Source organism: Colius striatus, chromosome 4 (assembly GCF_028858725.1).
Source record: "Colius striatus isolate bColStr4 chromosome 4, bColStr4.1.hap1, whole genome shotgun sequence".
NCBI classification, from domain to species: domain Eukaryota; kingdom Metazoa; phylum Chordata; class Aves; order Coliiformes; family Coliidae; genus Colius; species Colius striatus.
The window spans coordinates 44,002,661-44,016,835 of NC_084762.1; the positions used below are offsets into that span (position 1 = coordinate 44,002,661).

Below are 14,175 nucleotides of genomic sequence, written 5' to 3' on the forward strand. Positions count from 1 at the left end.
AATCCCACATCAGGATCCTCTTCAGAGAACAAGAGTAGCCTGGTTGTAAGCCCTGGCTTCCAGCCACAAAATTACATAAACATCCTAATACCTTATTCCTGCTTACACAGCTGATGGAAAGCTCACAGAGCACAGATGAAGTTCAGGTAGCTATAAGCAGGTTTCATTTATTTCTCTATGCTCGTCTTCAGACCTAGTAATCACGTTAGTATTGGCTATGAAAAATTCTTTACATTCTTCACATTTCATCTGGTATTAAGCACGGTTCAGGACAACTGGCAAACACCAGGTTACACAGTTCCCTTCCATAGCAAGAGGTGTGGAGCTGGGAGTCTGAACAGTACGTGCAGTGCTGTGCACTCCTGTCACCAGGGGCAAAGATAGCAAGACTGGTCTCCCTACCATGCTCACCAGCCAGCAAGCTGACAGGGTATCAGTGTGGATGAGAAAGTTTTCACTAGTCAAGGGCCAAGCTGAGGAACAGTCCCAGGGGGCCTAAACAGCAGGATCTCTGTCAAACACTTATTCATCTCTAAACCTCACCTATCAGTTGTAAGCAATGAACAACCATTCACACTGTTTGAATCAAACTGTCCCTTTAATAGTCATTGCTGGAAACTCTGAAACAGGTTTTTCTGACCTATGGCTAAGATGATTTTTCAACTCTGCATATAGACTATGGCAACTCATACGGCCTGAGGATTGAAGCAGCACACTGACAAACCCATCTCTGGCGTCAAGTCCCTTTTCCTGCCTGTTCACTTATCCCTTCTGTAGGTGGAACCTGAACCGCACAAACACGGCCCACATACACAGGCAGGGAGCAGCTGCAGTGGTGATCTTAGACACAGCACTACAGATCAGTACATCTCTATGCTGCTAACTTCAGCCTTGTTCCTTTCTGATGGGTGCCTGCCATCCTCAAAAGAGCTCTAGTTCAGTAAAATACACAATTAGGAAAAAAACCCAACAACTGTGGCTGAACTAAATTGCTCAGCCTCGGAGGAAAACATGTCAGTTTCTAACTTGGTAAGTCTAGACAGTCTGGATTATGACTAAGAATTAGGGACATTTAGAAAGATCAATTTAGATGAGCACAGTCTCCATCATCTTATGCCTCAACTGTTGGATTTGCTTCCACTTTTTTTTTTTTTAAACCTTATTTAAGATGATCCAGTGGAATAATTAGGGAAGCTTTGGGGGATGTTGCACAGAAGTTACAGCCTTTCATGCCTCATACAGCTTGGGTCTGCTGGGGATTTCTTACTCTGCTGCACAGGGGATTTTGGGCATGGAGCAGACTGGAGCTGAGCAGAAGGATCCATGACAACACAATTTCCTGAAAAATCTCCCAAGTGGAATAGGGGCTGTAACAGCCATGGGAACAGTGCCAGAGCAGCAGTCAGAGCCATAGACCAACACTAAATGATTCATTCGTTGGGAGGGGGGTGAAAAAAAATTCATTCTCATTTATTTATTTAATTCAGTCTCTTTTCCTCTTTTTGGCTCCTGTTCTGCAATGCTGCTGCCCATGCTGAGCTCTAGACATGGGAACTCTTTGGACTCCTGATGAGCCAAAACTTAAGTAAATGCTTAAAGACCAGTCTCCCACCTCTTCCAGGACTTCTCAAATAAATGCAAAAGTGTCTTAAAGACAGAAGTACAATAAATAGTGTAAATGAAAACCACACATAAATGTTTATTGGATCAGGGCCTTTATTTGTACAGGGAAAGACAATTGCAACAAAATAGAATATGGCTTTACTCATCAAATATGAGAAATACTGCTGGTGACATATGTTTGTTCATTTTTTCTTTTCAGCACAGCTTTAGCTACTGTAGCTTGACGAATCTCCCTTTTTACAAACACTTGGTACATGTTTTTTTAAAAAAATCTACTAACAGAAGGCTTAGCTAAATAATTGATACACGAATCCAGAACTGAATATTAAATGCATTAGCTTTTTTTCCACACAGTTGCTACCGTAACAGTAAATATCATCCACAAAGTAGAAAACATCATTTTGAAATCTCATCTGAGCAGAACTATAATTGAGAGTTTGTTCAGATACACCCCACATTTATATCCTAACAATGTGCCAAAAAATACAGATGTTCATCACAAGATGAGATAAAAGGATGACTGCCAGAGACATAATGAAAATGCTCTGGTTTAATCTATTCATCCCAAGGTACATTGTCCAATTGTTCCAAACACGTTTGTTTTACTAATAATTTTAGAAATTTGGAGAACATGATCATCTACTTCCACCCCCAAACTACATTCCCCAGCAAAATAGCCTAATATGAGAAACTAAGAATTAAAAATGAAGGTAGAAAGTTGTTGTTATTCCTTCTAAATAAAACAAACAATGTAGGCAGTGGATAGCTAATGAACACAAATTGTGATTTCCAAAGCTGTATATTTAGCCATTTGGCAATGTGACATATCTAGCTAAAGGCAGTATGAAAGTCAAGACAGTAATTCATTTACTTAGAGGTTTGGAATTGGAGGAATTTACAGAATTAATATGTGAGCTGGCTGTGAAATATACTTTGTAGTTCATACAGAACAGTTTAAATAACACTGATTATTCAAAGTTTCCATTTTCCTTTGATTCTGAAGTATTCTTAGCAAAAAGGTGATATAATTGGCTATGCACTGCATGGATTGTCATTAGCGAAGAGCAGTATTATATATTCTAATTTAAAATTAATCCTGAACTAAGTAATGATGATAAGTCAGACATAAATTTTGAAGTGAAACCTCTAGGATATAAAATGAAATAGCCAATCAATCTCACTGTTGAAAATTTTTAACAGATTTTACAACTGTAGCTATCATAACATCATATACTTTTATTTGGCCGACTTGAAGTAAAAGGAATTGAAAGTATTTTTATTTAAATACTTTTCAAACAAAAAGTGTATTGTAATTTAAGACTATTTTAGAAGTTATAAACCAACCTTTGACAGAAGAAAAAACCCAGACCTTCTTTTTTAATTTTTATCATTTTCTTTGTTTGCTTTTGAGCAAATCAGTTAAGTGATTTACATCTCATTTTACAGTTTTCTGAAAGAGGTATGGAAGAGTACTGAGAAATACAACATTTAAGATACCATTTGGCACCATCAGATGAATGGGTCTGCATACAGGCAGTCAGAAGTCTTCACAGATCTCAGAGGGGGAAGTACATCTCCATGAATTTTACTAGCTCAGTCTAACTTCTTCCAGTGGCAATCAGAGCTGATACAACTCTTCACCCCCAACAGCACAATCCTAGATTGTGTGGTAGGTGCACCCTCACCCAACTTCTGCCACCAGTAGTTGGCTTTCTGGACATGACAGAAAGTAGTAGCCATACACTAATGCTTTCCACCTGAGGGAGTGAGTGCAATGCCTTTGTTCTTAAGAATCAGGTATGTTGTTAGCATGTCATCATCCTGGTAGCTTGGTGAAATTAGACTGATAGGCCAAACCCATGGTGTGGTCTTCCTGTGGCTCTAAGAAAGAGCCTAGAAGAATTGCTTCAGAGTAAAGGTAACCCAAGGTAAAGCTGGTGTATTGTTCCTGTCTCCATTGCTAATAGCAACAGAAAAATATGGATGGCCTCTATTTCATTGCTTAAGTTTAGGCAATTTCATCTCCCACTGGTCACTAAAAAAGGCTGTAAATTACTGCACCTTAGTACAGCCCTGGAGGAAAAAAAGACTGAGCACAGAACACATAAAAAGGGTGGTCTCATGTCAAGATGAAGAATGGTTACAGGATTAACTGGAGCTCCTCAAAGCCTGTCTATTTAATCCTTTACACAACTGTGAAATCATGGGCACATTGCTCACATGCTGTGCTCTGAGGACCTGATGTGCCTGCATCAAGCAGAACACCCTCTGCTCTGAATCATGTTTCTGTTCCAAGACCAAAGTCATGCCATTAGTTGAGCTACAGAGCATCACCAAGTTAGTAGATTGCCTTCTGGCAATCTCTGATCTGATGTTAGCTTAAGAAGTTCTACATGTTACTCTGCTGGGTAAGATAAAACTGTGTCAGTGCCTCCAGGATACTTATTCCTTCATAGAGAGACTGAGAGATTAATTTCATGAGACTGCTGAGGTGAGGAGACTTGCAGTGATGAAGCTGTTTCACCAGTCCTGATGTTTCAAAGAATAATTTGAAGCCCTCTTTACAAACTGAACTTATACTTGCATTCTACACCTTGGCAGCACCTCAGCAGCTAGCCCAACAAGGGGGTCAATGCATTTTTGTATCCTTAAACTGCTTTTATTTATTTATCGAGTGAATGGTCTCAATTGGATTAGTGAGCATTAAGATAGTAATCTCTGTTGATTAACAATCTTTGAAACATAGCTTTTACTGGAAAAGAGAATGCCTCAAAACAATGAGTTGAAATCATGTTTGATTTGAGTAAAATGGGACAGTCACTGAATGCCTGTAGTTCGATGTCCCATTTGATAATGCTAACATTGCTTATCTGGGACATCTTTATTACACGGTTGCAGAGTCCTTCCTTCTCCTTCCTGAAAAACAACAGACACTTTCCCCTCCGCCCCCCAAGGCCTCCTCCCTTGTTGTGCATAATGGAGTAATGGCAACTTGTTATTTCTAGTTAGGAATCTGGAAAGCTGAAATCTGTTTTGACGACTAGAGGGGCTCACTCACTTGAAAGATTAACAACAGTTTTAAATTATAACTGTTATCTTTTCTTCTCATTGACACTCTGTGAAAGTATAAACTCTATCCAACAACAGATACTTGAATTAGAGTGAAACCAAAAATAAAATGACAGAATATATAGTAACATATACGTACCATAAGCACAGGTCCCAGGTTTTCTGGGTAAGCATGATTATGAAAAGAAATTTTCTCTAGCTGGAAAAGGATACTATTTATAGCTTTTACAAGCTGAGACTAGAATTACATACACGTAGAGAAAGGTTTCATACAGCAACCTTTCTCCCTCTCATTTATAAAATGTGATTTCTATCTTTCAGTAGAAAAATTAAAAGGAAATCTTAGACACCAGTACACTTACAAACTCTTTGGAACACCTCTCAAGGACAGCTAATGCCAGTATCCTGAACTAATTTCAATGTAGGTAATTTGGCTTATTACATTTAGAGGCAGTTTCAATTAGATAGAGTGTTCTTCCATTTATACAAAATACAAATGTGCTGTTTGTGAGATATGTTAAAGCGTTACTGTTTCACCTCTGCAATATCTCTGTAATGTGTGATCTGAATCTTAAATACAATTCGACTTTACCTTTCTCTATCAGAGGGTTCTTCTGCATGGAGGATTCTTAAAAATTGTAAAGTGGATAAGTGCAAGCTTCGTAATAGCTTTGTGTCAAAAAATTTTTTTTATTCTCAGACCAGGTGTCAAGTCCCTTGGAAATGTTGCAGTTTTTAATGTTGTGGGAATTTCCTATGAAGTTTTTGTGTGGTTCTTGCAATATGTTTTCAGTAAGGAGTCTTTGGATGGGGCTTTATTTGTCAGTTTTTCTTGGATGTCTAATGTCTGTCTGTAACAGAAATGGCTCATTGACTAGATATAAAGAAGATCTGGTTCAACGTGAAGACTTTTGAGTTTTGTTTGTTAATGAAACATATTTTTATCTGGTTTAGAAATGTCTCTCAAATGCTGACCAAGGCTGCACATTCTGTGCACCAAAGGCGCATGCACGTGCACATATGACTGCTTAGGGCTGGGCCCATGCAACTGTTTTCTGACAGATTTTATCTTACAACAGGGAACGCTTTTTAGATAGCCAGCATCAAGAAGATATCCCCTCTCTATCAGAAGACCACTGTGTGGGTCTTCTCACTGTCACGTGGACCTCAATACTTTTTTAAGCATGAAAAGTCAGAGCCATCAACAGTTAGCCCTGACTAAACAAGAAAAGGAAATGTTAACCCATCCGTGCTTTTTCCCTATGCAGATACAGCCAGCTCCTGGGAGGGAAACGCCACCCAGAAAGAGTGTCAGATGGCTATCAGGAAAGTACAATGCTCCTGGGAGGAAAGTTGGTAGACAGTAGTGTTATGGCGTGTGTGCAGGCATAGGGGCTATTTACCAGTCCACGGCTGACTTTCATTCCCCTGTTTGTGTCACATCTATTCTGTTGTAGTCAACCTTGCCTCCTTTGAAAAAAAGGGCCTTTTGTGTGCTTATTAACACTATTAGCACTGGCTGTTTCCTAATTCTGGATAATAATTGAGAAACTCTAATTACTGTAATTACTATGCTCCTGGGGTGAGGTTTTATTTTTATAATTATTTCTAGTAATTTTTTTTTTCTGGTAAATACTTTATTGTATTAAAGGCATGAGGGATAACGAGTCCTTGCAGCGCATTTATATATCAACCACCTCCACTGAATTTCATCAGTGTATTTCACCATTTATTAATCAGATATTACTAAATTTCTTCTGCCTCAAGCGAAAACAAGGAGTAGGAGAGAAAGTGATTGCTGATGGATGACAAACGATGTGACACATCAAGTTTGATTCTGCCAACCAAGAATTAGTAGCAGCCCAATAAGAGCACAGATGGAGGTGACAGCTAGATGGCACAACTGAATATATTCTATATCTCCTCAACACAACTCTTTAAGGAGGAAAGAAATGTTGCAATGTGTGCAAACACTGAAACACTTCAAGAATGAACCTGGCCAGTACATAATGACCATTCCATCCAGTTCCCATTGCTTTCTATAAAAGGATCCAGCTTTAGGACTCTGTACTCCAGAGTGGACTCTTGGAGAAAGCAGGATGTTCCCTTGTGATTTTTTCACCAATTACCCCTACGCTGGTGGAATAAACAGTTTTGTTTCCTCTAGAATAATCACCAGATTATGCTAAGTTTGTCAGGAAAATACATTGTCTGAAATGATATTTCTATCTTCAATTGCTCCACCACTTAAAAACATGAACATGGAGGCCTCTTGCACGGATATAATAAAAAGAAAATATTTTGAAATAGCTCTTGGTCACACTGATCTGTTTTTAAGAGTCTTGGTTTTGCTTTTTACTTTTTACTATGCGGATTGAACAATTATGATTCTTGCATCCATTAACTGCTTGTCATTCCCTTTTTGTGAACTTCATTGTGAGTGGGAAGTTGCTGACCCTAGCATAAAGAAGACAGAGCCTTCTTTTCAAGGCTTCTTTAAGAGATACTTATTTGTTCAGTTTTTTTGTAAAAGTTCTTAGGTCAATCTAGGCCAATCTTAACTAAAAACCACTTCATCATTCATTATCAAAGAACTGTTCACGCAACTCAGTGATGAGTTTTCTAAATGACTGTGAGACCTCATTTAGATTTTTAATAAACAGTCACATTCTAATGAGGTCTTCATAGAACTGACTAAATATGTTTAGAAATCATTAGCTTAAATTACCAGTACAAAAGTCTCCTTAGGGAGCCCTGCAGATTTTGTGATAAGACTTCTGGCAGATGGATTAGTATAACAGCACAAGTGAGTTCTGGATTTCCACACAAGCAGTGTAAATGTGAGTGACTGGGTAACAGGCTACTAGATAAAGAGCTAAATGTCCCTCAGGTGGGTTCATTAAATAGAGAAAACAATCAAAACACATTTCTGTGCCATTTAAATACCAGGTGCACAGCAGTCTGCAGGTGCCAGAAACACCAACAAGGGTCCCTTGCTGGAACACACACGAGCTTAAAGGGATGCACGGTTTTGACAAGTGTGCCTCAGATAATGACAGATATTGGCAGATGTACCCGGACCTTGCTGGAGGGTAATGCAGAGACTGAGTCATTTGCAGCAGGTGCTTGCATTAGGGACAGCCTCATGGTGATTCCTCCATCCACAATTAAAACAGTCCTGATGCATAATGCTCTAGGGCAAGAAGCAAGTTCCTAGCACTGGTTTAATGACTATCCAGCCAGTCCTGGTAAACAAATACGCATACGCCCCCTCAATGATTAATTCATGAAGGACATACACTATGTGGCCAACATATCAAATAGACAGATATTCGTCTTTTCTGAAAATATGAAGGAATTTTCTTCCTCAGCTGACAATAGGTCAAGAGGGTTTTTAAAAAAAAATCTATGAAGCTCATACTAGAAACAGCAATTGAAACAGTAAAACCTCAAGGCTGGGAAGGTTACAAAGTTTGCCCTACAGGAATTCTACCTAAAGGTCCATTAAAATCATTACTAATCAAGGTGGCACTAAGCTTGTGTTAGGGGTTGTGGGACAGATGGCGTATTCGTAATGCGCCTCCTTGTTGCTGATGGCTCCAGCTCTGGGAGTGAGACAGCAGCACCAACAGAAGAGCGACTGTGTTGTACTGTGGCTCACACAATCTCATTTCCATTAAAAGCTCATTCCAATTTCTGCTCCCCCATCTCACCTATGTTGGCCTTCAGAGAAAGTGAGAACAAAGTAATTTCTACCACTGCCAGAAACAACAAAGCCACAGATCTATATCCCAACAGGGCTCTTGCACCCTGAAGAAATCTCCATGGTGGTATAAACTGTTGCTTGCTGCTAAGGCAATGTGCTCTGTATGTAAAAGTTGTGAGTTGAGGCTGCCAACACTAGCACCAAGGCTGGCATCTCCCTGGCTGATACCTGACAGTTCCCTCTAATTGACATTCTCAAATACTGACTTTAGAAAAACAGTATGTGGTTTCACGCAGTATGCTATTTTTATTCTAAAGCTTGTTTATCCATACCCTGAAAAGTTGTGTGCTTGGGTACATATGAACGTGTGTAAAGCTTTAATGAAAAGGTTTGCTGAAGAGCTTCCTATTCTTACAAATCCATCTGTTTTGAAGTGATGTGTGACCATCCAACTATTTCTGCTTTCTTCCTCACTCAAGGGACTGAATTTTTAAAGTGGCCTCCATGATCCTTTTTTGTCTCTGCAATTCGCAGTATGTGTGCTCCTGCAGCAGATTAATTGCAGTCACAAATCCCATCTTTTTTATATCTAAAAATAATAATACTGGCATCTGATCTGTTGGTAGGCTTGGGCAAAGATACCTAAACCTCAGTATTTATATTTACAATTGACAAAGGACATAGGAAGAACAAATTGAGTCTGTAAAACTGGACTTGCTGAAAAGGAGACCAGATCCAGCTCTGACTAGGGCCACATAAACAGTGCTTTGTCTCCTCAGGCAAATGCCCCAGGGCAGAGGGGTAGCAGTCACTCCACCAGCATGAAATTTAAAACAGCTCTTAAGAAGTCAAATGCACATATCTTGAGATGCTTGTTTTTATTTCAACACTTTGATTTACAGTAATTGCAGTGGTTGCAATAAAAACAGTGGGGTTTTTTTCATTCCAAATGAAAGCTATATGCCTTGTTACTGAGTAAATTTTCTTGAAAAAGCATCCCAGATGAGAACTAAGACACCAGCACATAGACAAAGCAGTAAATTAAAAGACTCAGTTATTGATGATTGTGAGAAACAAAGAAAATGGTTCCATTCAATACTTGTTGAAAACAAAATTAACCATAACGACTTGAGTAGGAAGCCTGTTTTAGGAGTTGTCAAGCAAAGAAAGAAAAGTACACAGTATCAACTGTGTAACTCAAACTCTCCTTTACTATTCATCTCCTAAAGACCTCCTGGCCAAGAGATTTAGTGTACAAATGAGTAAAACTATTTTTTTTCTGGTTTAGTCCAGAAGGCTCACGGGAAAGAAAACCTGAACGAATCAGGTTCATTTAGACTACACACATGCTATGAAGATGATGTGATTTCATTGTTTAAGTCCTTTTCTCAGAAATCTGTTTCAGACTTACTTTCTCTCAGCTTCCCTTACAAAAAAAAGGTGACTCCATATCTTGTTCTTTAACCAATTCCCTGGTTTCCCTTACTAGAAACGACATGTCTGAGATATATACAAAGATATGATGCTTCCCCTCTTTGTCAGTCTTTGTAGACTGTGCTGTACAGAATGCAGCCGTCTCAGTTTTCATTGTGCTGATGTTATCAACACCAAGCATCCAAGGAATGTTTAAAAATAATTGATAATGAACCTCTTAGCACAGGCAGTCATAAATATTTTATGTGCTAAACTCAGTATATAAGCATCTTGCCGGTCTGCTATTTCATTTCCTAAAGCAAACACCTTGGAAGTCTTTCATCTTTTAAAGTACAAAAATCACTTACCCTTCCCACTTCTACGAGATTAGTAACCATGATTATGCTGGCTGTGTTTTCATGCCATACCATTCTCCAAAAGTCATATATCGTCTCCTGCATTGGTCCTGAAACAATAAATCAAATGAAAGGTTACTTTCTGAAAGTCTTATGATTGGAAGCCTGTCTCTGGGGGACTTTGAGAAACCGTGACTATACACATATATTCATATCACTATCATCATATTTTTCATTTAGGGTCAATTTCTTTTCTGTCATCCCACCTATCAGCGTTTAAGTATTTTTCCCCTGAAACAGTGCTCTGAAAGAAAGTTAGTTCTCCAGCATTTAGGTATTTATCTCTGTAATACCCAGAAGTGAAATTATAAAAAATGGATAACATTACTCTTTCTCTTAACGATTGGATGATAACCTATGGAAAGTGTATTTGGAATGAAATGAGCCTCAACGGACTATGTGGCCTTTCCTGGTTTCTATTCTATTTCTTAGTATACACTATCCATCAAATTACCCTAGCTCCTAAACTGTACTTCCTGAAGTGAGATAGAAGCTACAGTTTTTTGCTGCATGCATCACTTTGCGTAACAGCAGGTTAAGCGGTAAAGAACCCTGGCATGCTATGGCAGCCATGTCCTCTGCAGTGCTTTCCCCAGCACCATGTGTGCTTTTGTAGATAAACACACAGAGCTTCCTCTAGTGTCACGATAAATCTGGGTACCAGCTTGCAGAAGATGTTAGAGAAATGTTGAGAACAACCATGTCACTTTGTGTGGTCTGGTCTGTTTCTAGCCTATGCCTTATACATGACGTTTGGTGTGCCATCCCAATTTTAAACCATTGCTTCAAAATCACTGAGCCAATAAGAATGAACAAATGTCAGGTACTATAAACTTTAATATCCACACTGAATCCATTACTGAACTGCCACACTGCAGTAAATAATTAGTGACTTATTTAAAGGAATGCCTTACATCCGCTCATCGGAAGACAAATAGATAATGTATTGGCCTAGAAGTTCTTCTAGTGAGGAAAGTAACACTATTAAAGCATTGCATGATCATACAATGACAGACTTGGGTAGTCTGGCACCCATGTTTTGGAACTCCGTTGAAAAAGAAAATTTTCACTCTGAAAGTTGAGTACTTAGTGAAAAATGTAGTAATATATTATTACTATGCTGTCACTGCAGAGGAGCTGGACAAGATGTTCTTTGAAGGTCCCTCTCAACTCAAACTGTTCCATGATTCTATGACCTGGTGATTCTGTAATATTATAGGCAAGTCAAAACCAACTCACTAGGCAAATAACATCACAGTTTTGATGTAACTGTTTAGAATGCAAGTTTAAGAAAAAGGATGGCAGTAGTCTAAAATTTTTGAGATTTTACATTTATTTTTATTTTCAGCAATTTCTAAAGATAATGTTATCATCCATAATTTGCATAACCCTTTAAAGAAGTTATGTGCTCTCCCCCTTAACTTTCTAATCTTTTAAAAATGCCACATACATACAGCTAGTTTCACAGGTTTCCCTATAGTCACTCAGCTTGTCTTTTACTTGTTTTGATAGTTCATATAACAGGAGAAAGACTATGCAAAACAACAGGAGGCTATGACTGTTAGAACATAAGAAATGTCAGAAGGTTTCAGAGTAGAAATAATAGCAGAATCTAAAACTACCGTTCCTGGAATTCAAGCTGATGTTGAGGCTGCAAAACTGGATTTTTTTTTTTCTTTTCTTTTCATTTACAGCATAGAACAGTTTATACTTTTGTGAGATTTCATTCTGAAGTATGACAAGAGTTCTATCACTCTCAACTATGGAAATTTATGGTATTTTACTCCTACATAAGTGTCCACAATGTGTAATACAGACATGGGCAAGTGCAATTTTGAATATCACATAGTTAATATACATTACCACAAAAGTTTAGTTTGCATGCATTTTAATACTGTAGGATTCAACATAGGTTTTTTTGCAATTAAAGTTACAACAGCATTAGAAATGTTTTGGGCCAAGCTCTCCCACTGGTAAATGAAAGAAGGCTGATAACTCACTGTAGGAAAATACTGTCTCTATAGCTCTTTTCTTCCTCTCAAATCTGAAATATTTAGCCAAATTACTGCTGTTATTATCTTTGAAGGAGTTTAACTAAAAATAGGATTAGGAAAAGACAGTTTTCCACAAAGTAGTGTCCTGGAAAGAGTCTGCAAATTCATGACACATGATGAAGATTATTTAAGCTTGATCAAAGACAAAATATAACAACAGTATTGCTTCAAGAACTGTGATTCACAACCTGGTTTAATGGAGAAAAATCTGAATGGCTCTACTGCATTCTGTCACTACAGGATTATGTGATATTTCAAGATTATTCACCTGAATGTGCTTTTTGTAAAGCTGCAGGAAAGGCGTGAAAACATTGTCTGACTACATAGCCCTCCTCTTCTCTCTTTGAAAGAAGCCAGAACCTTTGAGAAACTGAAGGGCAAAGTGGAAAGTTTCTTTATGTATTATTTCAGGTTTTTTTCCTACAGATCCACTTGAGATACAAGATGGCTGGATCCTAATTTGTAATAGTCATCTCTTTTTGATAGCTCTGGGATAACCTGCAAGTATTTTTTTCCCCCTACAGACAGCTTAATTTGTCTCATGATTTAAATGTTCTTGAATTTCAGACCCTAAAATCAGAAATTACAACTCAGGAGAGATCCTAAACACTAATTTATTCCTAAAGATTTTGATTTTTTCATAGTTTATAATGAAAAAATAAATTAAATTATGAGAAAAACAGTTCTTTAGAAAAAGTAACGACATTTTTCAGGCCACAGAAAGAGTTGAGCACTGAGAAGTCTTTTCCAACTGGATTCCAAATGTTCTTCCAGAAGAAATGCCCTGTTACGCAGTGCTATGCATGTTCTTCTCAATCTTACTAGCTAAATGATAAGACAATCATAATTAAAAGTGCTTGACAGGATTTCCTGCTCTCCTGAAGTACTCTTTCCCTGCTTCTCCTCTCCAATTCTTACAGGTAGTCTCCAAACTTCTTTCATGTTCAGGACACTGAAAGGAAAAAAAACACCTGAAAACCTACTTTAAAGTCTCAGAAAGTAATTATTTTCGATCCCATTTTTCTTTTCTTCTTGACATTTTAAAAATTATTTTCTGACATATGAATAAATTATTACTTGTCTCCAGTCAAAATTGAAAAGCATTAGAGACTAGGTAGGGTTGGAGGATTTATTGTCATGAAGAACTGAACAATTTCATTCCAGAGACTCGTGGTAGGGAGAGAAAGAGCCTACAATTGTTCTAAGCATCAACTTAACAGATGTGTGCACAATAGGCAGGATGGTTATTCTCAGCAGTTGTCCCCTTGCAGGAGGAGAAGTTCTGAAGAGAAGGTACAGTGCTGCCTAACAGTAAGCCTGCAGCGTACCCTATTAGCTACACATTATAATAGTTGGTATCAAAGATTTCTGCTGTGAAAAAAAGAAATCAACAACATACTGCAACCAGAACATAAAAAGCAAAGGAAAATAAGAAAATTAAATCAACCCTCCAAACCCCAAGCTAATTAAATATGTTGTTGGAAAATATTCAATAGAAATGATCGGTTGTATATATCACAACTATTAGTTGTATTGCCACAAGTTGTTAGTTGTTGTTTTGGGAATGCAGCCATATCAGGATATGGAAAACCACACAGCTTTCAAGAATGGTTTAAACTCTTAGAAGCTGTTTCTGTACAGAGAGCTTTCTAGATCCTCTATTTCTGCTTGTTACTGTGAGACCCAGCTCTAACAACTGGTGCTGCTGCTGGGCTATGTGATCAATTTGACCATGATAAACTAACCCAGATACTGGAAAAAAATGATCAAATGCAGGAAAAAAAGAGAATACATAAAGAAGGAAGTAAAAGCTGAAATGTCTCCAGCACGTACTCAGGTGGGACTTGTAAATCTATGGGTCATTTCTCAATTTCTAGAAAAGCAAGCAGCTTAA

The 14,175-nt window shown here is 38.0% G+C and overlaps 1 protein-coding gene across 7 annotated transcripts in view; it reads right to left on the minus strand.

Annotated features, from left to right (window-relative positions):
- PTPRM (protein tyrosine phosphatase receptor type M) overlaps positions 1–14,175 on the minus strand; it is a 485,902-nt gene that overhangs the window by 24,795 nt on the left and 446,932 nt on the right. For all 7 annotated transcript variants that reach the window (XM_061994840.1, XM_061994837.1, XM_061994836.1 and 4 more), the window contains one exon: positions 10,180–10,277. In XM_061994840.1, coding sequence (XP_061850824.1) covers positions 10,180–10,277 — 98 coding nt within the window. The remainder of the gene's footprint in view (positions 1–10,179; positions 10,278–14,175) is intronic.